The 24,640-nt window shown below is 37.7% G+C and overlaps 1 protein-coding gene across 25 annotated transcripts in view; it reads right to left on the bottom strand.

The window, feature by feature from the left end:
* DENND1A (DENN domain containing 1A) overlaps positions 1–24,640 on the bottom strand; it is a 566,188-nt gene that overhangs the window by 430,675 nt on the left and 110,873 nt on the right. For all 25 annotated transcript variants that reach the window (XR_010323028.1, XR_010323031.1, XR_010323027.1 and 22 more), the window contains one exon: positions 712–755. Coding sequence is in view for 19 of the 25 variants with exons in the window: in XM_064291468.1 (XP_064147538.1) it covers positions 712–755 (44 nt within the window). In the remaining 6 variants the exon portion in view is untranslated. The remainder of the gene's footprint in view (positions 1–711; positions 756–24,640) is intronic.

The following is a 24,640-nucleotide window of genomic DNA, read 5'->3' as shown; positions in this document are numbered from 1 at the left end:
ATTAAAAATGTAAGGTGCCCCAGAAAGCTACAAAACATCTCTAATATTTCTCAAGATAGAGACTAGAATCCCAAATGCATAAAACAGATCTAATTACAAAGAGTAGAGAAACAGCAGAACTTCAGCACTATGTTGTTAGTAAAACAGAGCCTTCCACTCCATTCTACGCTTGCAGAATGCAGGAAACCTGAGACAGCAGGACCAACCAGCCAGCCTTAACTTTCACCACCACCATCAGAACCCTTCTCACCCTAAGGACCTTCTAGCCCTTCCATAACACATAGTTTCATAATCTATTTCAAATTTCAACAATGTTTTAAACCTTCCTCTCCTCCCCCCCTTTTTTGGTTACTCTGTTTCTTGCCTGCTTAAATAGCATTTAAAAAAAAAAAAATTCACCAGCAATCCAAAGACAATTTCCTGATGAATTGCAGACTGCAGCATACCTCAAAGCAAAAAGTAAAATGAGTGGTAAATTTTCTTCCTTACGTTCTGTGCATTTCTCCCCTGAAGGTAACACCCCAAATTTACCACCAAATATTTTCAATCCTACTACAGTATGTTTTACTCTGTGTCTTGGTTCCTAATTACTGCTTCCCTTCCCTTCTAAAAATTCATTTATCTCTTTCAGTAAAAAGAACAGTAATAATATGTTGAACAACTCTGAAATAAATTTTGTCATGTAAAAAATTAATTACGCATATTCCGAACCTGGTCACTGTAGTCCTCCGGGAACTGCCTCTGCACCTCAGGGTCTGTAAATAATTGACAGATAATATTAATTGGCTTTGGATTAGTGAGCAAGCAGAGGATCACACATTAATATTTGATCAGAAGATGATAGCAGCCCTGGCAGGGGATCCAAGGAGGGCAGCTGAGGCTGCTATGTTGATGAGCACAAGGAAGGACTCGGCAAGGCACTCCCATTACCCTCCTCCAGAAATATAAAAAAGAAAAATTTTAAAGACCTGATGCTACTGTTAACTTTAGACCATTACCTAATGCAAAAATCTTGCCAGCTGCAAATTGCCCTCAATATATTTTTCCAGAGAAAACGAGTCTTAAACCTCCTTTGACTTTTCTTCTTTAATCAGAAGGCTCCTTTACATAGTTACAGATGTGCACTTTATAAACCTCCTTAAACACCAGTTTCAGGTTAGGAGGAGGGAGAGTGAGAGAATCCTTTCAAGGAACAAATACAAAACTTTCTGCTCTTAAAAATAAAACATACCCTCCCCAAAATGTTTCTGAATTCTTTTGAAAATACTGATAAACCAAGGTGAAGTTTTCTTCAAAACAGAACCAAACAGTATATTTTTAGCTTGTTAGCGTAAATAAAATATCAGGATATGAGAAATTATGTTCTGTCTGACATAGTTAGACCTGCTCAGAAACTATAAAAACACATGGATGAAAATACCTTTCATGGCCACCTATTTAAAATGGAACTACTAAAGGAGTCACTTGGTTCTTAAATCATAATTCCAAAATAATCCAATTCCATCATCTGTAAATCACTACAGAAGCGCACTAATTAAAAGCTATTAGCACCCCATTTGCTATTGATTAGAAGAACATTCAATCTTTTCCAGTGAAAGAAAGATTTAGTTGCTCAGAGGCACATTAAGGGAAGTGATCAGAATAGTATCTGAGAAATAATGCATCAATGGAAAAGGCTTATGAAACACACAGTATTTGAGAGTCTCCCCTTGAACAGCGATCAGAACATACACAACCCATTTTTCATAATTATCTTTTAAAGTACACTAAAAAACCCAGACCAAACCCACTGCTATCAAGTCAATTCAGACTCATACTAGAACACCCAATTTACATCTCTATGAAAGCGAATCCACGTTAAAGTTAAAACCCTCCAAGCCACAATAAAAAACGTGGTTAATTGTTCTTCAGGGGATAATCGAAAACGGACAAAACTAAGATTGAGTTCACATTCTACATTTAAATCCTAAAGGTAACAGTTTTCAAGTCATTTAAAGCCAATGAGTGTTACCTTTTAAAATCCAAGACTCACAAAAGCAGCAATACTCAAAAGGCCACACACACCAAAAGTAGAGCTTCCCAAAAAGGGCTGTGCAAAAAAATTAGTTGAAACTATCTTCAGACCATTGTGGCTCTTAGGGTGTCTTCTGATTGACTTAAAAATTAAGAATCCATTTTTTTTTCTTTACCCGCCTCTTCAACTACCGGGAAGGGACCAATGACATGTCTAGACCACGACTAGCAGAATTCTGGACCAATGCCTCCTGCTATACTGTGGAGGGCTGCCCTGGTGGGTTTAGTGAAGAAGCTATTACTCATCTCTGGCCTGAAGGGCTGAAACCACACAAGGACTTGGGCCTCTTGAGATAGGGGGGCCAGAGGGCGCTGATAGTGTTTCATGAAAAGCACTAGGTCTACAGAGAAAAATTAGCCAGCAGGGTGCAAAGGAACAACCTGTTGCCCAGTAAAACTCTGAAAGTACGCTATGGTGAGAGGGAGGATATAAAAAGAGGACAGTGGTTACAATTCCTAAAACGGACATAAATGACTCAAAATTTGGTCCAGAGACTGAAAAAAACACAGCTATAAGCCACTAAGAGACACAGTAAAACAGCGGCTGGATAAGTCACAAAATAATATAAGGCTTATTCTTTTTCTTCCAATTGTCATGTGGTTAACACTTACTCTTCAACCAGAAAACTTCACATGGAAATGACTCACATATAAATCTTTAATATCATATCCTCTTTCTTACAGTAGTTTGTACTTCTTGGAAACCACAAAATATTGATGGAAATAAAACCAAAGATTTTATTTTTCTATCACCATTTTGTGAGGGAAACGAACATTAGAAATCGAAATTTATAGTGTATTCTTCAATTAAAAAAAAAATAAACCAAAGAAATCAAACCCGTTGCTGTAGACTTGATTCCGACTCATGGCAACCCTATAGGAAGAGTATAACTGCCCCACAGGGTTTCGAAGGAGCACCTGGTGGATTTGAACTGCTGACCTTTTGGTTAGTATGCCACCAGGGTTTCCTAAAAACAAGTACGTTTCTTGTTTATAGGGAGGAGACAGGAGGTTTTTAAATGTCAGTATGTCTTTGACCAATTATATTAAGAAACTTATTTTTTTAATGTATTTTATTCATATATACAACATAATGCTGTTGTTATTAGGCGCCATCAAGTCAATTTTGACTCAAAGCAACCCCAGGTGACAGAATAGAACTGCCCCATAGGGTTTTCTTGGCTGTAATCTTTATGGATGCAGATCGCCAGGTCTTTCTCCCATGGAGCTTCTAGGTGGTTTCAAACCACCAACCTTTTGGTTAGCAGACAAATGCTCAACCGTTTGTGCCACCAGGGCTCCTTTACAACATAATAGAATTAAAAAAAAAGAAAATGAAACCTGAATGAAAAGAAAGCTCAACCTATGTTAACTAATGTTAACTAACCGAAGGTAAAATGGTGACACAATGCCTAGATGGATGCCATTCAAATTGCATCATCCTAAACATTGTCTCAATGGTCCAAAAAACCAAACAAACCCATGGCCATTGCATTGATTCTGACTCAAAGTGACCCTAAGGGACAGAGCAGAACTGCCCCATAGGGTTTCCAAGGAGTGCCTGGTGGGTTCAAACTACTGACCTTTTAGTTAGCAGCCATAGCTCTTAATCACTATGCCACCACGGTTTCCAGTCTTAATGGTAGGCAACCTAATAAACACCCATCAACTAAACGCCTTCAATTGCCCTGACCATCCCTAAAGTGAGATCACAGTTATTAATAGATAATTGTTCTAAGATAATACATGCATTATTACTTACTACAATCCAAACATAAAACCTTTTGTTTCCTTTCTTAGCCCCTGAAGTTTATAAAAAGCAAACTTCATGGGTCCTTACATTCTCTAAAGCAATACTTAAAAAAAAAAGCAATGCCTTTTAAATCCAAAGGTCAACCTATGAAAGTTCTATCCAATTAGCTCAAAGATTCAGTCTGATAAGTAATAAAACTATGAAAGCCATTTTATAAAAATTCACATAAAAACAAAATAATTTCTTTGACTTTTTTTATTATGTCTATTTTACCCAGTAGGCAGAAATCATCTTTTTTCACATTGAGTCAATCATAATGTCACCAAAATATCGACATTGGAAACATCTGAGCTAAAAAGGGCCAAATACAATCTGCTTTTCTCAAGCAACACAACACCCGCCTTACTAACAGTTTCAGCATGGCACATGTACAAAATCTAGCACCCTGCAGTTAAGCAAACCGCCTTTAAATTTTCTGTCTGGCAGCAATCCACTTGCGTGTCTGTATGTTTTTACAAGTACTCTATGTATTTCATTGCGTCAGCTGCATTTCTTTGAGTTTTAAATGGTCTGGGAACATTTTATGAAATGTTCTATATCTTTATATGGAAAATAATATACACTGGAAAACTGTGTATTGGTCTAATATTTATATATCTATTCCTTTATCCACCATCCAATGCCATAATTGCTAATGTTCCAAAACACCTTCTCACAATCATACTCTCACCACCAACTGCAGTGTCACCAAACAGCTAACTTTCAACACAAAAATCTGCAGATAAGAGTACTACCACGGAAGAAAGCAACATAACAATTCACTTAGGCTACCTGCTTGGCAGTATGAAGAGAGTTAACAGCATATGTCAAGTTTTTTTCCCTAAGAATTGTCCCTCTGACAGAAAATTAGGAACACAAGATAGTGGTATACAGCACACTCTTCTCTCATTTTTCTTCTCTCTCAGTAATTTCTTCTAACATAAGTAATAGATTCCTACAAACTTAAAAATCAATGCCATCATTTCCCAGGAAAATACTTTCCAACACAACAAAAAAAACCCTGTATTTTAAAATGTCTTGCCAACAGGTCTGCTGGAGTCCATACATCTCTTAACCCGATAGGTTTTAAAGAGCAGTTGGCCCTCAAACAAGGCTTCACACATCACATCAATGCAACGTGCCACTTCTCCCAGCACCATGGCCATGCAAAAGGCTGTCCCCTAAAAGACATGTGTGCTCTACTTCCACTGAAGACCAGAATGAGCTTTTCAATATTCAAAACAGACATTTCAGAAACAGACATTTGTATAATACAGAATTAAAGTGTCTTGATGGAGTGTAGGACTCCAAAGCACAACAATTTCATTCAGGAACAGGACATGGCCATGCTTAAAAGGTTTATGTCTTCACAGAGAAAAAAAACTAAGGATAAGAGCAAACCAGTCTTACTTTTTCATTTGTTTGTTTTTTACTTGAAAGAAAGGCTAATTTTCTTCAATCTCAATGTTTTCTAGTCTTCTACTACAACATACTTTTAAATCTTTAAGATATACCAGATTCCCACAGGATGTTTAATTAATAGAATAGAGTTTGGGCAAGATTTATTAGAAAGGTGCTATAAATTATTTTACACAGGCTCCAAAAACCTTGAGTTCTGCCTTAGGCTTAAAGTTCCTAGAAAACGTGGTAAACAGATCTTTTACAATAGAAATGCAAAATAATTCATAAAAAGTACTGTGGTTATGTATGAGGGCTTATCGGTACATCTGTAACCAGTGTATGTACACACACACACACACACACACACACACACACACACACACACGCCTCCTACCAAATTATTTTTCTCTTTTCCTGTATCATACCAATGACTTCATTTGAAATGTCAAGGCATGAAACACTTAATTAATTATTTAAAAAAATACACTGACTTCCTTTTATATGAACGGCTGACAACTGTAAATGAACCAAATGTTACTATCTTCTGTAACTGGAGTTCTTCTTTAGGAAATTTAAAAGAAACTACAAATCTAGCTGTTAACACAGGAATCTACACTGCTTTCACTTTTAACATGCCAGGTATGAAGACTGAAAACATTTACTGCCTACTAAATTTTCCCAGTCATTATCTCTAGGACATTTCAGTCAATAAGAAACAACGTATCGAACACATGTAAAGGTTGTAATTACAAAAAAACTGTCCTTAAAAAATGGGACTTTAAAATTAGCTATTAATGATAGAATCTCATTGTTAAATTTCATAGAGTTTAAGATACTGTATTCTTCTCCCCGAAACTACAAGTGTTAATCCAAGCTGTGTTTGTTGTTGTTGTCTGTGGCCATTGAGTCAATTTCGACTCATAGAAACCCCTTGTTATAGAGTAGAACTGCTCCATAAGGTTTTCAAGCTGTAATCTTTACAGGAACAGATCACTAGGTCTTTCTCCTGCAGAGTGGCTGCGTGAGTTCACACTGCCAACCTTTTGGTTAGCAGCTGAGCGCTTAACCATTACACCACCAGGGCTCCTTAATCCAAGTTGTAACCAGAATTAATTTTCCAGATGAGAAGATGGGAATATGCTGCAAATGGGATAAAAGTCCACGAGAGTACTCTTTCACGAGTAACATTTTAAAACTTTATATGCTACAAATGTAGACCCTGAGAAAATAGCCTGAGAAGTTGTACATTTTGAGGTCAAACGCAAATCTTTGCAAACTCAGAAATAAACATTCTTTTAATCTTCAAGGAGAAAAGTTCATTTTTTTAATATAATATAGAATTAAAGTTTCTTGATAGTATGATTGCAAACTAGATCGTACTAAATGAATGGAGCTTCAGAGATGTAGCCTATTAAACCTATTACAGCTACAAAAATTCAGCTTCATTTACTTTCTGTTGTAAAACACCTGAATCATTAGTTTAGCATTTTAACTAAACACAGTTTTTATAGTAAATTATTCAATTTATGATAAATACTTAAAATCTATATATTAAAAATAATTTATTTTTAAAAAGAATGTTACAAATTTTATAGACAGTAAAAAAAAAAAAAAAAAAACCTGCTTTCCTTTTCCCTGAGAAAAAAATAAAATGGTTCATATTGTCTTCCTTTAAAGTTTCTAAAATTGAAGAATTAATGATTTCAAAAAAAAGAAAATACTGAATTCCAAGATGTAGATTTTACCCTGAAATTAGAAAGGTGCCTAATTCAGTACTTAAAAAAAAAAAAATTAATTTCACAGTACTTTAAATGAACATTCTGTTTCCATGTGCAAATAGAATTCTCACTTTAAAAAAAAAAAAAAAATCTATTCCAGGCATAAATGTTTTGCTCTAAAGCATTAAGACTGTAAAAAGGCACAAAACTTGAAGTCCTCACCAATTTTAAACCATGTTTAAAATGGCTTTTCCCCCCAACACTGGCATTTAAAATGCATACATTCATAGTAGCTAGCCTGATAACATCGGTAACAGTTCACCATCTATACCTGTAATAAAAACACAAATAGCATTATTCAGCAAAGGAGAGCACAACCCACCTCAGTATGGAAAGCAATGGAACCATTCATGTACCAGATTCCTTCTCAAACTAACATATTCTGCCCTTCAGACATATCCCGCTCCGATGTGCCTATTTATGCATAAACAGCAGACACTGACCTATTGTTTTCAGTTGTTGAAGTTATGAATGTAGTACAGTTACCAATTAAGTGAATCAACAAGTCCTAAATGCATCAGCTGTTCTACAAATAATGAGTCCGCTGACATCATGCAGTAAAATCGAGGGAGTTTCATCTTTTTTTCTAGAAAATGTCGATAGATTTTGGGCAGCAACTGCCACTACTTACTGATAATCTGAAATGTTTTTCATAACTAATTTCATTTACAAAAGGAATATAAATCTGATCCTTAACCAAGCTCATATCACATAAACCCAAAAATCAAACATACACAAAATTCCAAAGGGAACTGTAAAATGGAAAAGGGAGGGTGTACTAGAGGGAAAACAATGTCAAAAGAATATGCTCAATCATGCTTACCTTCTTCCCTGCTGAAAATCTTAGGTTTCAACTTTCATTTTTGGTTAAATGTAAATATTTAAGGTTTCTTAAATTAGTTCAGAGTTTGGAACTAATTCCTAAAATCTATCAAGTTAATACATAACAAAATTAGATGGTCTTTTTTTTTTTTTAATAGTTACACTCTCAGACTTACATTTAACTTCTCTTTGAGTTAAGATTTATTTTACTCCACATTTTTGAATGAGTAACAGGAGGGTCGCACTTTTATACCAATGTGTGTAATTACTTTAGAGTAAACCCAAATGACAGCCGTGCCCTTTATGTGTTACAAACATGATATCATCACGTACAATCTTCATAAACAGATATTATTACATCTGTCAAATTTGGTGGAGAGAGAACTTAATTCATTATTTACTTGAATACAACATTACTGACTGACTACTTACTATGTGACAGGTAACTTAATAGGGATTTTATATAAAACTTCTCATTTAATCTTCATGACAAAGCTATGATATTGGTACTATCATATCAATATTATCATAGTTACAGAAAGCAACAATGTTGCTTGTCCAAAGTTAGAAAATTAGTATTCATTCATGGTATAAATACTCTGATTTGATAGGCCCAATATTAAACAAGCAATTTCAGAAGCAAATCACAAGACCTGTCTTCCAAGGCACCTCTGGGTGGATTCAAACCTCTAACCTTCCAGCTAGTAGTCATGCGCTTATCCGTTTGTACCACATAGGGAACCTAAGTGTTATGCTAAGGGTTAGTATCTGGGTATCTACCCTAGTGTAGGGGCATCTAGCCTAGTCCCGGCAGGTCAGCAAAGACTTCCAGGAAGAAGCGGCAGAACTAGAGGTAGAGTCCAAGACTAGACCAAGGGTCATTCCATGATACCACAAGGGCCCTTCTGAAAAGTACAGTATGGTAAGTAGGTATTTTGTGAGGCCAGGTCCCACATTTTACTTAGCTTTGTCACCTACAAAATGTCTTGCCTATTATAAATACCCACCAAGTATCTGGGGCATAATAGACTAGGAAAAAAAAAAAACACTCATTAAATACCTGCCTCTTCAAGCGGATAAGGCCATTTTCAAAATTCTCAACTGAAAATGAGCCTTTGAGTTCTACAGCTTCCTAAATATTACATCGGCATGTAGGAAGCACACAATAAATATTCGTTGTTATATTATTAACCCCACTGGAGAAATAAGCAAGCACTTGGCTACAGACATATAGGTGTGCTTCAAATTGGAAATATATATGTTCTCAAAATAAACTTTTATAAATCAATTAGAATTTTCCCGGTCCCTTCTATTACTTACTCTGAGATGTTATAACTTTATCAGAAACTGTTTTTCTCTACATTGTCAGCGGGTCTAAAATCCTTAAGCTACAGTTTGTCTCTTGGCAGCTGTTTGCTAATGGTCTGTAAACATCAAATGCACTAGGGACTCTCCTAGGTTTATGGAAACCTTGGGGTGAATCTTTGTATAAATTGAAGGACCTTTTTGTTAATTCCACTGCTTCCTAAGTTTGCATACTGGGTTTCAGAAACAGCGTTCAACTAAACAGTTTTGCAGTAATAATTATAATACTGCCAGCTATCACTTACTGAATGTCTAAGTATGCCAGACATTGCCATGGGTATTTTATTATCTTATTTAATCGTCACAACCAGGTAAGTAGATGTATCCTTATTTTATAAATAAGAAAAGTAAGGTTCTCTAAGAACAAATAAGCAGAATTAAGCAGCAGAGCTGGGATTCAAGCCTGCATCCATCAGACTCCAAAGAACACAATACTGGCTTTTCTCTTTTGGCTTTATTTACATCCTCTTGTTGATTTGATGACTGATCTTCTAGTCCTCATTGTGACTCAACAATAAGAATACATCTGGACAAATAGCTAAAACATGTTGTGAAATAGGCCTTAGCAGATTATGAATGAGAGCTTTCCAATTTCTCCATTTCAATTCTTTTTGCCAAGTTCAGAATATAAATAAAATGACTCCAAAGTAGCTAGCATGCACTTCAATTAATAAATACAATATTAAAAAGACAAAGTCATGTTAAAAAGTTAGAATAATTTTGAAGGCTAGACATTATCCTTGTATCATCTATAAAAAATCATTTGCTAAACAGTGAATAAGAACATAAAGAAAATGTTTTCCTGCTTAAGAAAATCTGTTCCCAAGTACCTTGAAACCACACTGAGAATCCTAATCCCAAGGTCAAACTAATGTATACAGTTTAGATATAGCTGAAACCCATACAAGTGAAACACACTATGCCTTCCAACCAGGAGGCTTTCTTATACCAAATTTCTGCCTCTCTCCCCTCCAGAAAAAAGCCAGGGCTGCCTGGTGGGTGGGTTGCCTAGCCCTATTCTGTACCAGTAGAGAAGCAGTGTCCACAGTGTCTTATCTCACTTTTAGCATTTTTCAAGACATTAATGTTATAAAACAATCCTAACACTCAAAAATCTTTAGCCTGGTCATTAAGACCAACTCAACCAATTTCACCTCAATTTCTTAAACATGAAACCCAAATCTAGCCAGTCTGATGAATTCACTTTCCTACAACACTTGACATGCTTTGGTCATCTTTCTCCTCTTTCCACCATCCAAGTCAGATTCTTTCAAAACATACCCTTAGGCATGGCAATTTTAAAATGTAGCCAGTTGCATATTCTTTCATGAATTAATGTTAAACCACACTAATATTTTTTTTTTAATTATGAGGACAAAGAACCATTTCCTCCATCAAAAGCACGATGAATTTTAAATGAGGTTGGTAAAGGAACAACAAAGCTGGCATGCTTACAAAAATTGCTCCCCAACTCATGAAACTTTCCAGAACGCATGGTCAGCCAGCAGTAATATCCTCAATCTCTTCTCTATAAATTCCCTTCACAGTCTTGTTGTTGTTGTTATATTCTTACTGCCACCAAATGCTAGCCCTCTCAAGTGGTACATGTTTCCTCTCCACTTTTCTCTCAGTGGCCTGTAGGTGGGTTAGATGGCCTCTTTGCCACTAATCCAACTGTAGGTTAGTTCACCTACAGTTCCCCATTGCCACTTCCAAACCATTCTTCCTCCTTATTCTCTAAAACTCCAGATTTTAACCTCAGGTCACCAGATTACATACCTCCCTCCCTGCCATTCTCTGCCTTGTTGCCATCTACTAATTCCAAGGTTACTCTTCCTTGAATCCTGCAGATCCTGGTGCACTGTCACGCCCTCTAACACTACTCCTATCACAGTCTTGCTGATTTCACTATTCACACAGATGATCCTTCAACTCTCAACTCCTTGGCCAATGATCCTCAATTCCCTGCCAATCATCTTATCCTCTACCCAACCTCAGCTACTCACTCTCATAGTCATACCCTAAACTTTACCATTACCAATAACTGTAACCCACCCCAAAAACACAGTTTCAAGCATCCCAGTTTCCAGCCACGACCTATCTCCTCTCTTTTTAGTTCACTTCTTGTAGTATTCCACCTCCAAACAATTGAATCCCACAGGGATATATGTTCTATCGGTCTTTTCACTGTTCTTCATCCACCTCACCAGCTCACCATTCTCCTTGTTTTTGTTGTTGTTAGTTGCCGTTGAGTCCAACCACAGCTCATGGTGACTCCAGGCACAATGGAATGAAACACTGCCTGGTCCTGCAACCATCCCCATGATCAGTTACAACCCGGACCTTTGTGATATACAGGGTTTTCACTGGCTGATTTTTGAAAGTAAATCACCAGGCCTTTCTTCCTAGTCCCTCTTAGTCTGGAAACTCCACTGAAACCTGTTGCGCATTATAGCAACACGCAAACCAACACTGATAGATGGACAGTGGCTACGTGTGAAATGCACTGGCCAACAAGTGAACCCAGGTATCCTGCATGGAAGGTAAGAATTCTACAGCTGAACCATAAACTACCTCACTATCCTCCTTATCCAGATTAAATGCTATTTTTATAACTGTTCCTTTAGATATATTCTCAACAACTTTGTGCCTCTCTTACTCTGTCATCCTCACTTGGCAAAACTACAATCCTTGTTAAATCAAACCATCCACCTGCATTCTTGCAGGTGATTGTGGCTGGAGAAAAACACACAACTATAAGATTTTTAAGTGAACTTAAATGTTACTCAGTAATTATACCACGCTTTCCTTAATTCATTCACTCCCTCCTTCTCCTCCATTACTATTTCATAATTCTCCTCTCCCCCCAAACCTCTAACCTCCACAATCCTCAATTGCCACTAATACCTTATTTGCCACTCTGCCACCTCAGAGAAGCAATCAGAAGAGAACTTTCAAAAGCCCCCACCACCTCCATTCCATATCTCCTCTGAGCCCAGACTCTTACTCCTGTTATTATGAAGAACTGTATGTGTCCCTTGCAAAAACCCCCTTGACTCGTGAACTAGGATTTCATCCTTTCCCACCAACTCAGACATTGTTCCACCAATTCTCCCATGTCATTAATTTTACCTCTCCACTAGATCCTTCCCATCAGCATGCAAGCATGTTGTTATCTCTGCATGTATATATTTAAAAGTTTAAGCCTACTGCTCAACAAAGCTACCACCCCATTTCTCTCTTTCTCTTTATAGCTAAATTCTTCAAAAGAGTTGTCTATAATCATTGTCACCAATTCCTCTGCTCCCACACTTTCCTGAACCCTTGGCAATCAAGCTTTCACCCCACCACTTCTCTGAAACTACTCTTGTAACAATGGCCACACCAATGACCTTCTTACTGCTCACATCAATTATCAAACCTCAGTTCTCACCTCACTTCACCTAGAACCAGCGTTCTACACTATTGATTGCTCCTTCCACCTTGAAATACTTTATTTCTTCATGTGGTTTCCACAGAATCCCACTCTCCTGACTCACTGGCTTCTCCTCAGGCCCCTTGCTGACTTCTTCCCCTGGGAGGGCACCAGAGCTGTCCTTGGACTGCTTCCCTTTTCTTTCTCGATGCCTTCCTTTGCTGGTCTCATTCAGTCCCATCACTTCAAATTCAAACATACACTGTCAACTTCAAATTTATTTCTCCAGTTCAGCTCTCTCCCACAAACTTCAGACTCATTTATCTAACTGCCTACTCAATATCTCCACTTGGATGTCTAACAGATATCTTAAGTTTAACTCCTGATCTTTCTATCACATCTCAGCTCCAATCTGTCAAGCAATCCTGTCAATTAGACCTTCAAAATATATTCAAAATCTGAGCATTTCTTTCCATCTCCCCTGCTACCACCCTTGTCTATGCTACCATCACTTCCCAACTAGGTTACTACAATAATCTAACAAGTTTCCCTGCTTCTGCTCCTGACCCCCTACAGTGTATTCTCAAAACAGGACTCAGAGTAGTCCCATTAAACTTACGCCAGGTCATCCTATATGATGTCCTCCCTAACCCTTCACCAGCACCTATCTGACTTCATTTCCTACTACTCTTCTCTCAAAACACTGTTCCAGCCACACTAGTCTACTTGCTGTTCCTTGAACATGCAATCCATGCTTCCCACTTCATGGCCTTTGCCCTTCACTCTGCCAGACAGATATCAAGGAAAGAACCATAAGGCTATTAGTTTCCCAGTTAGTCAGTTTCCCAGTGTGGTCTTCTCTGACTGCCTTATTTAAAATAAAAATTCCCCAATGCCACAATTCCTTAACTTCCTTTTCCTGTGTTATTTTTCTCCTTAGCACATTTTACCATGCAAAATACTCTCTATTTAATTACTGTGTTTATTGTCTGTTTTTTCCCACCAGAATGTATGCTTTATGAAGGCTAGGAATTTTACTATTTTGTCACTGCTGTAACTCCAGCACCTAGAATAGGGCCTAGAACATAAATAATGAATGAATGAAAGAACAAAGGGAACAAAAATTCAAACACTCCTTTTGGCAAATAATTTGACAATATGTATCAAAAGCATTAAGAATGTTCACACTCTACCACTAGTAATTCCACATCTCAGAATCTATCCCAAGGAAATTACCTGAAATATAAGTAGTGTTCTATGCTTGTATCAAGCATCATTTCAAAAACTGGAAGGTGATTGATTAAGTAAACTCAAGTAACCCAACACTACACTGCCATTAAAATTGAGTCTGTAAGTAACATGCAGAAATGCTAACACCATTGAGTCAAGAGAAGAATTACCTTAAGATGGAATAAATACAAAGATTTATCACACTGTGGTAGCAATTACTTTTCAAATGTTTTAAAACAAAACTAAAAGAAAACCCACCAAAACTTCTAGCTGTGCGTGTCTGACTTATGGAACTATGGATGATTTTTTCCCCTTACTTCCTAATTTTTCCACATTTTTTAACAAGGTTCATAATTTTTTTAACTATTTAAATAAATATGGAATATTTTATTCCTGGGATATTAGATTTAAATGGCCAAAAACAGGTTACAGTGTCCCCACCTTGCTCTTCTAAGAATCCACCCGACTACTTCAGCCTCCACTGACTGGCCTCCCTGAGCTACTATAATATTTACTGTTTGGACAGCATCATAAATTATTGAGCACCTGACAATACATCTAATCATTTATTGTATTAAACTATTACTTCTATTGCCTATATACATCTCTCCTGAATAAATAAAAGCAGCAGCTCCCTCAAGACCAGGGTCTACGTCTCATTAAGATCTGGGCTCTTCCCATGGATAAAGGCACCACTACATTCAAACATAGTGTCAAGGGTTGAGTAGGCTGCTTTTCACAAATGCTTCCTGAAGTGAATTCCACTCTGAATTACCCTTACTAAATTTCCCAAGGAAGATTAATTTAGGGGTACTTCAAATCAAGTCTCCTCAAAAGACTTTATGGAATGCCTCTTCTGTGTCACACACTGTGACAGGCATATACCATGTCATGTCACTGAAGACTCGCAACTCTACAAGGTAAATATTGTTATTCCCAGCAGGCAACAAGAGGTGAAAATATTTGCTGATGATCACAAAGATGGTAAATGTAAAAGTCAAGATTCAAATTCATATTGATTTAACTCTGAAACATATATTCCATAGTATCTGGGGACTTAAAAGCTTGTGAGCGGCCATCTAAGATACTCAACTGGTCTCACTCCTTCGGGAGCAAGGGAGAATGAAGAAAACCAAAGACACAAGGGAAAGATTAATCCAAAGGACTAATGGACCACAACTACCACAGCCTCCACTAGACTGACTCCAGCAGAACTAGAGGGTGCCGGGCTACCACCACCGAATGCTTGGACAGGGATCACAACAGAAGGTCCCGGACAGAGCTGGAGAAAAATGTAGAACAAAATTCTAACTCACAAAAAAAGACCAGATGTAGTAGCCTGACAGAGACTAAAGAAACCCCAAGAGTGTGGCCCCTGGACACCCTTTTAGCTCAGTAATGAAGTCACTCCTGAGGTTCACCCTTCAGCCAAAGATTAGACAGGCCCATAAAACAAAATGAGACTAAAGGGGCACACCTGCCCAGGGGCAAGGACTAGAAGGCAGGAAGGAACAGAAAAGCTGGTAATTAGGGAACCCGAAGTTGAGAAGGGAGAGTGTTGATGTGTCATGGGGTTGGTAACCCACGTCACAAAAAAATATGTGTACTAATTGTTTAATGAGAAGCTAGTTCTGTAAACCTTCATCTAAAGTACAATAAAAAAAATAAAACACATACTCTTAATGATTGTGCTTATACAGCAGTGGTTTTCAAACTTTAGCAAGCATCAGAATCAACTAAAAGGCTTTATCCAGTTTCTATTTTGGTCTGAGGTAAGGCTCAAGAATTTACATTTCTAACAAGTTCCCAAGGAGCCCTGGTGGTGCAGTGGTTAAGCACTTAGCTGCTAACCAAAAGGCTGGTGATTCGAACCCACCAGCTGCTCCACAGGAGAAATTTGTGACAGTCTGCTTCTATGAAGATTACAGCCTTGGAAACCCTATGGTATAGTTCTACTTTGTCATATTAGGTAGCTATGAGTCGGAATCGACTCTACGGCACAAAGTAACAAGTTCCCAGGTGATATTCAGGTGATATTGATGTTGCTGACCTGGGGACCATACTTTGATAACTACTAATATACATACATGATTAAAAACAAGTCATAGGGATCCACTCGCCAAAGTTCCTTAGAAAAGGTAAGACATCTTCAACTCTCTCCTTCAAGTCTCAGCTCAGGTACTTCTTCTTTCAGTGAAAGTTCTCTGATCTCCCTGCCCCAGCCCATTGCGTACCCACCAGCAGGTTAGGTGCCCCTCCTATGTGTTAATTCCAAACACTCTGTAGACGGGCTCACTCAACATTTATTACAACCTCCTTCTGTGGGACCTCCAGTATTACAGGGGCTGGAACATAATTATTTCCAAAGAACCTTGCAACTAGGATACTGGACGTGATTCAGGTTCTGACAATCACAGCCCCCTGGTAAGACTTGAAATCAGCGCACGGGGAAGCTGGGTGGGAAGCCAGGTAGGAACATGACTAATCCATTTTTCAGAACTATCAGGCACAGCATGATGGCTCTAAAGGCAATAACCTTGATAGAAACTTCCTGATTTCCAGATGGCAAAGGTGGTAATATCCCGGAGCTGGCATTTTAGAAAGCAACTTTCAGATTACCTCAGCTCTCTGACACGGCAAAGGTAGTAGTTCTCTTGGTGTGCTAGTACTGCAGTGTTATTCTGAAAGTCATTTCTGGAGACCCAGCCTAAAATCTATTCCTCCAGTCTTTGCAATGATTCTGTAAACACCTAATTCTCTATATTCAATCCTTTTTCTGATATAGCAGTTTCTGTTATCATCGGCTGGACCCTATACATACCTCTGACCAGTACTTATCACAGCGGGCTATAATCTTCCATTTACTTGCTGACCTCCTCCTTATCTAACCATAACTTCCTGACAGTAGAATCAATACTATTTATCTGTGTATCCTCTGCACCTAGAACAGTATTTGGCTCATAGCACACAATAAGCTTTTCAGTATAGACAATTAGAATAGCTATTTTAACATTAAAAAGATGTGTTATGAATATTACAAAGAGTGCTAGGTTGGGAATCAGCAGGCCTGGATACTGCCATTATGTGACTTTAAATATGTCTCTCAACCTGAATTCTCTCATATCTAAACTGCAAGTGTTGACTAAATGAGTTTGCTCAATATCAAAATTCTATCACGCTATTTTTTTTTTTTTTTTATGATCTAAAATGCTTAGACAACTCATTGATGTGGTAAAACATCCATGAACTGCCCCATAGACTATAGATATCCTTTAAAGGAAAATGGTCCTTATCTCTAGTTTTCCCTGTGACCAACCACCCTAGAGAGTTAACAAGACTTCCACAAAAGACAAAAAGCAATTTTAAAGTCATTTCAAAGCAAAACTCTAAATTTAAGCAGCAGTGTCTAAATACCATTCTATGACTTTTACATTAAAGATTTAAGAAGTCTGAACACTGAAATACGTATTTCCCATTAAGAAGCAATTAACCCTGTATTGTCCTAACCTAGATCTACACACTTGATAGGACAATGAGAATTTTAAAGACTCCTTTTGTCCTCTCTGCCTGGCTCCATGATTTTGCTTATGCAGTTTCACTTCATAATCTGGAGGGCTTTCTTTCCTCTTGCCATTAATCTAGAACCTGCATTTCTGTAAAGGCCCAGTCTCCATTTCAAGAACCAATAAACCCTTGTAGGAAATAAAGAAGGATTCTTGGCTTGGGGTAACTCTACTGTACAAGATCTCTCCTCCGCAATTTGAATTTCCTTGATAGTCTCATAAATACCATCATGTATGTCCTTTCATTTTATACAGTAACTCTTTCCTAGACAAAATTCATCAGGGTTTCCTAGCCTCTGGACTCTCCATCCACACTGATCAATAAGGGAGGGTAGACTCAGTAGAGCCCGGTACGGAGCCAGGGCTTGAGAAGCAGACCACACAATAAACATGGGGGAGGCTGGTTAAGAGGGTAGCAGAAGGCAGGTGCATAAACCAGTCTAAATAAGGAAGAAAAATCATCCGAATACCCTACAGCACCTAAAGCCAACCACTGTCAAAATTTTAATGAATATTCTTCCAGCTATTCTCCAACACTGAATAAACTAGGAATCTCAGACAGTTGGTGAGCAGGGTGAGATGAAGGTGTGGTGGCAGAAATCTTCTTGCTGCTTTTCTCAGACTCCCTCATACAGTCAGTCTTCCACATAGGCATCTTTGAATAAACAAGCAACTCATTCCTGAGAATAGGAACGGGATTTTGTCAAGGTTAGTTCTTTCCAGTTACGTTATGGGAGTGGAGAAAAGGTAACTGAATTCTTTGGTCCACAGGGTGCAGCCCCACCACAGATTCTGGAGTGCTATTCCCAGGCAGTGACCAGGCCCTTCTCCCTCCACATCCTGGTCAGGGACAAACCTGTCCAGCATCCAACTGTATCACCACTGCCCTATTTTCTTACCACAAAGACCAGGCTACAGCATTCCTTCCTCTGGTATTGCTCCCTGTGGAAGGCAACTCATATACTGCTGCCACTGTAGCTCTACCTACACAGTCAGATCTAGCTATGTTCCCCCCTTGATTCAAATCTTTTAGGAGCCCCCTGGTACCTACAGGATTATATAAACAGTGAATAACAAGGTAAACTCTGTAACTGAGAGGAGAAAGTTGAAGGCTCCTAAGACTAACACAGCTGGGAAGAAACCATCTGGGCAAGTCTGGCTCCCTAAGTAACTCCAGACTATGCCCAAGGGGTTGGTGTAGGGTAGACTTGAATATTGACTCTTCTTCTAATTAGCTGTGTGATCTTGCACTGGTTATTTAACCCTTCTGTGCTCAGTTTCCTCACCTGTAAAATAGGGATTAAGATAGCATCTACAGTTGGATCCCTCTACACCAACAAAAAGAACATCGAAGAGGAAATCACCAAATCAATGCCATTTAAGTAGCCCCAAGAAGATAAAATACTTAGGAATAAATCTTACCAGAGATGTAAAAGACTTATACAAAGAAAACTACAGTACACGTCTGCAAGAAACCAAAAGAAACCTACATAAGTGGAAAAACATATCTTGCTCATGGATAGGAAGACTTAACATTATAAAAATGTCTACTCTACCAAAAGTGATCTATACATTTAATGCAATTCCAATCCAAATCCCAATGACATTCTTTAATGAGATGGAGAAACAAATCACCAACTTCATAAAGAAGGGAAAGAGACCCGGATAAATAAGGCATTACTGAAAAAGAAGAACAAAGTGGGAGGCCTTACTCTACCTGATTTTAGAAGCTATTATACTGCCACAGTAGTCAAAACAGCCTGGTACTGGTACAACAACAGATACATAGACCAATGGATCAGAATTGAGAATCCAGACATAAATCCATCCACATACAAGCAGCTGATATTTGACAAAGGCCCCAAAACAGTTAACTGGGGAAAAGACAGTCTTTTTAACAAATGGTGCTGGCATAACTGGATAGCCATCTGCAAAAAAAATGAAACAAGACCCATATCTCACTCCAGGCACAAAAACGAGCTCAAAATGGATCAAAGACCTAAATATAAAATCTAAAACAATAAAGATCATGGAAGAAAAAATAGGAACAACATTAGGAGCCCTAATACATAGCATAAACAGTATACAAAACATTATAAAGAACACAGAAGAAAAACTAGATAACTGGGAGCTCCTAAAAATCAAACACCTATACTCATATAAAATTATTAAAAAAAAAAGATAGCATCTATTTTATATGGCTACTACAGAATATTAAATGAAATAATACATTTAAAGACATTGGAAATAATGGCTGACATGTGGTAAGCTATCAGTACGTTTTAGGCATTACCTTCATCTTTAACATTATTTTCCCTAATTGCGTGGCAAGCAAGAAAGCGAATGAGCACTGAAGTCAGTCCTGAATTAGAATCTTGATTCTGCCGTTTATCAGCTGTGATCCTCGACAAATTAGTTCTTTTTTTTAATAATTTTTACTGTGCTTTAAGTGAAAGATTACAAATCAAGTCAGTCTCTCACATAAAAACTTATATATACCTTGATACATACTCCCAATTACTCTCCCCCTTAAGGAGACAGCCCGCTCTCTCCCTCCACTCTCTCTTTTTGTCTCCATTTCCCAGCTTCTAGCCCCCTCTACCCTCTCATTTCCCCTCCAGGCAGGAGATGCCAACATAGTCTCAAGTGTCCACCTGATCCAAGAAGCTCACTCCTCACCAGCATCCCTCTCCAACCCCTTGTCCAGAACAATCCCTGTCTGAAGAGTTGGCTTTGGGAATGGTTCCTGTCCTGGGCCAACAGAAGGTCTGGGGGCCATGACCACCGGGTCCTTCCAGTTTCAGTCAGACCATTAAGTCTGGTCTTTTTATGAGAATTTGGGGTCTGCATCCCACTGCTGTCTTGCTCCCTCAGGGGTTCCCTGTTGTGTTCCCTGTCAGGGCAGTCATCGGTTATAGCCGGCCACCATCTAGTTCTTCTGGTCTCTTGATGATGTAGTCGCTGGTTCATGTGGCCCTTTCTGTCTCTTGGGCTCGTAATTACCTTGTGTCTTTGGTGTTCTTCATTCTGCTTTGATCCAGGTGGGTTGAGACCAACTGATGCAATTTAGATGGCTGCTTGCTAGTGTTTAAGACCCCAGACTCGATTCTTCAAAGTGGGATGCAGAATGTTTTCTTAATAGATTTTATTATGCCAATTGACTTAGATGTCCCCTGAAATCATGGTCCCCAAACCCCTGCCCCTGCTACACTGGCCTTCAAAGCATTCAGTTTATTCAGGAAACTTCTTTGCTTTTGGCTTAGTTCAGTCGTGGTGACCTCCCCTGTATTGTGTGTTGTCTTTCCCTTCACCTAAAGTAGTTCTTATCTACCAACTAATTAGTGAATATCCCTCTCCCACTCTCCCACCCTCCCTTCTCTAGTAACCACAAAAGAATGTTTTCTTTTCAGTTTAAGCTATTTCTCAAGTTCTTATAATAGTGGCCTTATACAATATTTGTCCTTTTGGAAGTGACTAATTTCACTCAGCACAATGCCTTCCAGGTTCAAATTAGTTTTTCTGAACTCCAGTGTCCTCATTTGGAAACTGGGCATTACAATGGCTGCCTCACAGAATTTTCAGTGTTAAGAAAAATAATGGGTGGGAAGTGATTTCAACAGTGACTCTAACACCTAGTAGGTGCTTAGTAAATTTTTTTTTTCATCCCAAGACCACCCATAGGTAGAAGGCATATAAAAATAATAAACAGTTTCTGAAGTAAGTATTCAAATGTTCAGTTCCTCTCTGTGACCCTCTGTTTACTTAGAACTGGAGTCTATACCATAGCTCATTTCTGAGCTGTACTTAAAGATCCTGACCCTTCCCAGTCAGCCTTGCTACATTGTTGCTCCCATTTCCCAGTGAGATGCCTGGTCTTTTGCATTTGTCCTGTTATCCTGGTTCCCTCCTAGCTTGTCTCTGACCTCATAAAGTCCAATCTCTGAGGACTAGTAATGTGAGGCTGGCAAACTACCCTGACAACATTTTCCTTCCCAAGTGAAAAAAGCGGCTCAGTGAATATGGGTCCATTCACTGAAGATTTTTTACGGCATGCTCACTCCTAGTAGTGTGTTAGGCACTGGCGGCACCAAGAGATGTGAGCTATTGTTTCTGCCCAGTAAGGTACAATAAAAAATTTCCTGGAAATGCCCAGGTACCACAGAAGTTAGGACAGTTTTGAAAGCAAGGGTTAGCCGGTTATTAAGGACCTTTACACTTAATCACTCAGAATGGCCTCCACAGCAGCTAACAACATCACCACCTAATGAAATGAGGTTTCAGTTGAGAAAGCCAGTAGTCACTGCTAGAGGGTTGCATTTGTTCCTCTCTTTCGCACCAGTATAGCCTGGAGTTGGCTGGGGAGCCGACATTTCCTTTGACTTTGAAGAACCCTTTTATCCTTCTTGTTTGAAGCCTTGACTAGATCCATAAACAAATCTAAACAATGAGCATTCCTATGAAACCTTTCGTTTAAGTTGAAATGGCATAAAGTGAAGAAGGAATTACCATTAATTTATATGGGAAAAAATTCCGGACCAAAAAATTAACGTAGCAAATCATAGCGAATAACACATAAAACCTGAAATAACACTAACATATAGTAAAAGTAGGAATGATTTGATAAATACAAAGCCTGCATAAAGTAGATGCCTAGTGTAAAAAAAAAAAAAATTTCCCAGCAAAGGAGCTTGGCGGGGAAGGAGCTTGGCAACACCACTCTCACTGCTCGGGTGCACGCTGCTCTAAAGGCTCGCTGCAAAACAAAAGCTGAACACTATTTCCGCTTTTCACCTTTTTTTTTTTTTTTTTTCATAAAATTGAAAATTCTCTTCTGATTTCTTTAGATTAGCGAAAACAGGTACTAATGTAGGTCTTTTGTAAAAGCAAAGTGGTGTAAAACAAACTTCCAAAAAGCAGGGGGTACCTGTACTTGGTATTATTCAACTTTTGAAATTTTTTGCCACTAGCGTGTTTGAAATAGTAGCTCAGGGTTTCTACCTGTACTTCTGTTTTTGGTAAAGTGACCTTTTCATATGATTACTAATCATTTGGATTTCTTCTTTTGTAACTTGGCTGTTTAACATTTTTTGACCATTTTTCTATTTATTTCCTTCAAGTTCCTTATGTATTCTGGGTACTAACCCTTGCAAAAATTTTCCTTCAACCTGATGATTTTCTTTTAATTTTGTTTACAGTTTCTTTTGCCATACCAAAATTTTAAATGTCAGTGTAGTCAAATCAAGTCTTTTTCTTCCTGGCTTATGCTTTTTTGTATCTTACTCAAGAAATCCTTTCCTACCTATCTAAAAATATTCTCACACACCTTTGAAAAACTATGAACTTTTGCTTTTTTAATGTAGATCTTTAATCCAGTTGTAATTTATTTTTACGAATGCTGTGAGCAGGAAATGTTTTTCAAAGAGATAGCCAACTGTCTCTCAAACAGCTGAACTGCCTAGTGAAACCCATTTCACTCCTAACTCCTAAGGGCAGCTGGCAAAGCCTCCCTCGTCTCAGAAAAAAAAAAAAATGTTTAGGGAGAGAGTTCAATATTTAGTCACAGTCAGTAGGCAAGAATACACCAGAATATACTGGGTCAATTTTTCTTAGACCCAAAGAAAAAAACCTGCTTCAACTTTATCCAGTAAAAGCACAATGAATCCAACAGAGACACTGGATCATCTAGCAAGTAAAAATATTAGGCACAAGCTAGTGGTCACACATTTCCACCAGTTTCTTTTACACTTGGAAAATATCAAGTTTTAAGAGAGTTTCACAGTGACACAAGTCAAAATTTTACCTTGCCTCAAAATTCACAACCTGACACTGGCAGCGCTTTCCTTTCCAAAGCTAAGGTTTAGAAAAGGATCACTTAGGTAAATGCTTATCTCAAGAGCTAGAGCATCAAGAGAAAAGGAACAACTCACTTGATACTCATGCAATCATCACTAAATTTCATTCACAGTGATATTCTTGCATAAACCAACAAAAATTATTTCACCGATATAAATCCTCATGTAACTACTTTAGAGATTTTTACATAATGATGCATTTACCAGAATAATTTACATAATATAACTAGCATCAAGTAGCTAAATTTGAATTCTTTGTTCTCTTGAAAAAGGGAAAGAATACCATTTTAAGTTAATGATATGTTTCAAAATATGACACTACACAGCATTCTTTAAGGAGGTAGGTAACACAGACATTGATAATTTACCAAATAAATTCACTGTGATCAATTCTATTATAAAAATTCACAGGAACTGCTAATGAAAGCAAATGTTAATTTAATATTTTTTACCCCTTCCTTCTCCTGACATCTATTAGAACTAACTCATTGAACATATCATTTTTAACAGTATTTCTTTGCAAATGTTACACTGCCACTGATGTATAATTATGTTTCAGGCTACAAATTTTCAGCATTCTACATACTTTATAGTATATTTTACATATACTTAACAGCATAAACTCAATGGTCAAGTAAATAATAAAGGTACTCTTTGGTTTAAAAAATTCATTAAGCATAATAAATTCAATTAGGCACAGTATGAGGTTTTCCTCAAAGCCATACAATAATAATACAAGTACTGTATTGTTCAAATATTTTCATTGTTGTACAGGTTGTCACATTTCACTTTTAATAGGAACAGACTCAAAGAGACCTTGGAACAAAAGTATCCTAACCAAGTAGCAGTTCACAAAGTGTCAGGCTAAAAAACAGTACTCTCCAATTCACACAATTCAAACAATCAAATCAGAGAACAATCACTTCTTTATTAGCAGAACAACACATACTAGCTTCTTGTGTCGAAGTGATGCTGCCTTTTAAAATATATATATATACACAGACATATGCACATATACACATACACATATATACTGTATATATTTTTAAATAAGAAAAACTAAAGATGTAATAATTGGAATATCATCAAAACTAATAAGTTACTTTAAAAAACTAATCCAATAGATCTTATTCATTGAACGATATTTTTCTGAATTTAGCAATGACTCCAGCTTTAGCTGAAAGCAAATGAATTAAAATGCTTTAAAGGATTTCCTAACACTGATAATCTTTTTCATTAAAAATATAAAACCAAAGATAGTCCACCTACAAAAACCAAATAAAGGAAGGTAATTATCCCATGGGGGGCGGGGAGGGAATGATGTGGTCAGGCAAGAAACTAAATCTTTT

Source organism: Loxodonta africana, chromosome 9 (genome assembly GCF_030014295.1).
Source record: "Loxodonta africana isolate mLoxAfr1 chromosome 9, mLoxAfr1.hap2, whole genome shotgun sequence".
Lineage (NCBI taxonomy): Eukaryota > Metazoa > Chordata > Mammalia > Proboscidea > Elephantidae > Loxodonta > Loxodonta africana.
Note: the sequence above shows the minus strand (reverse complement) of the source record. Positions and strands in the feature narration are given on the sequence as shown.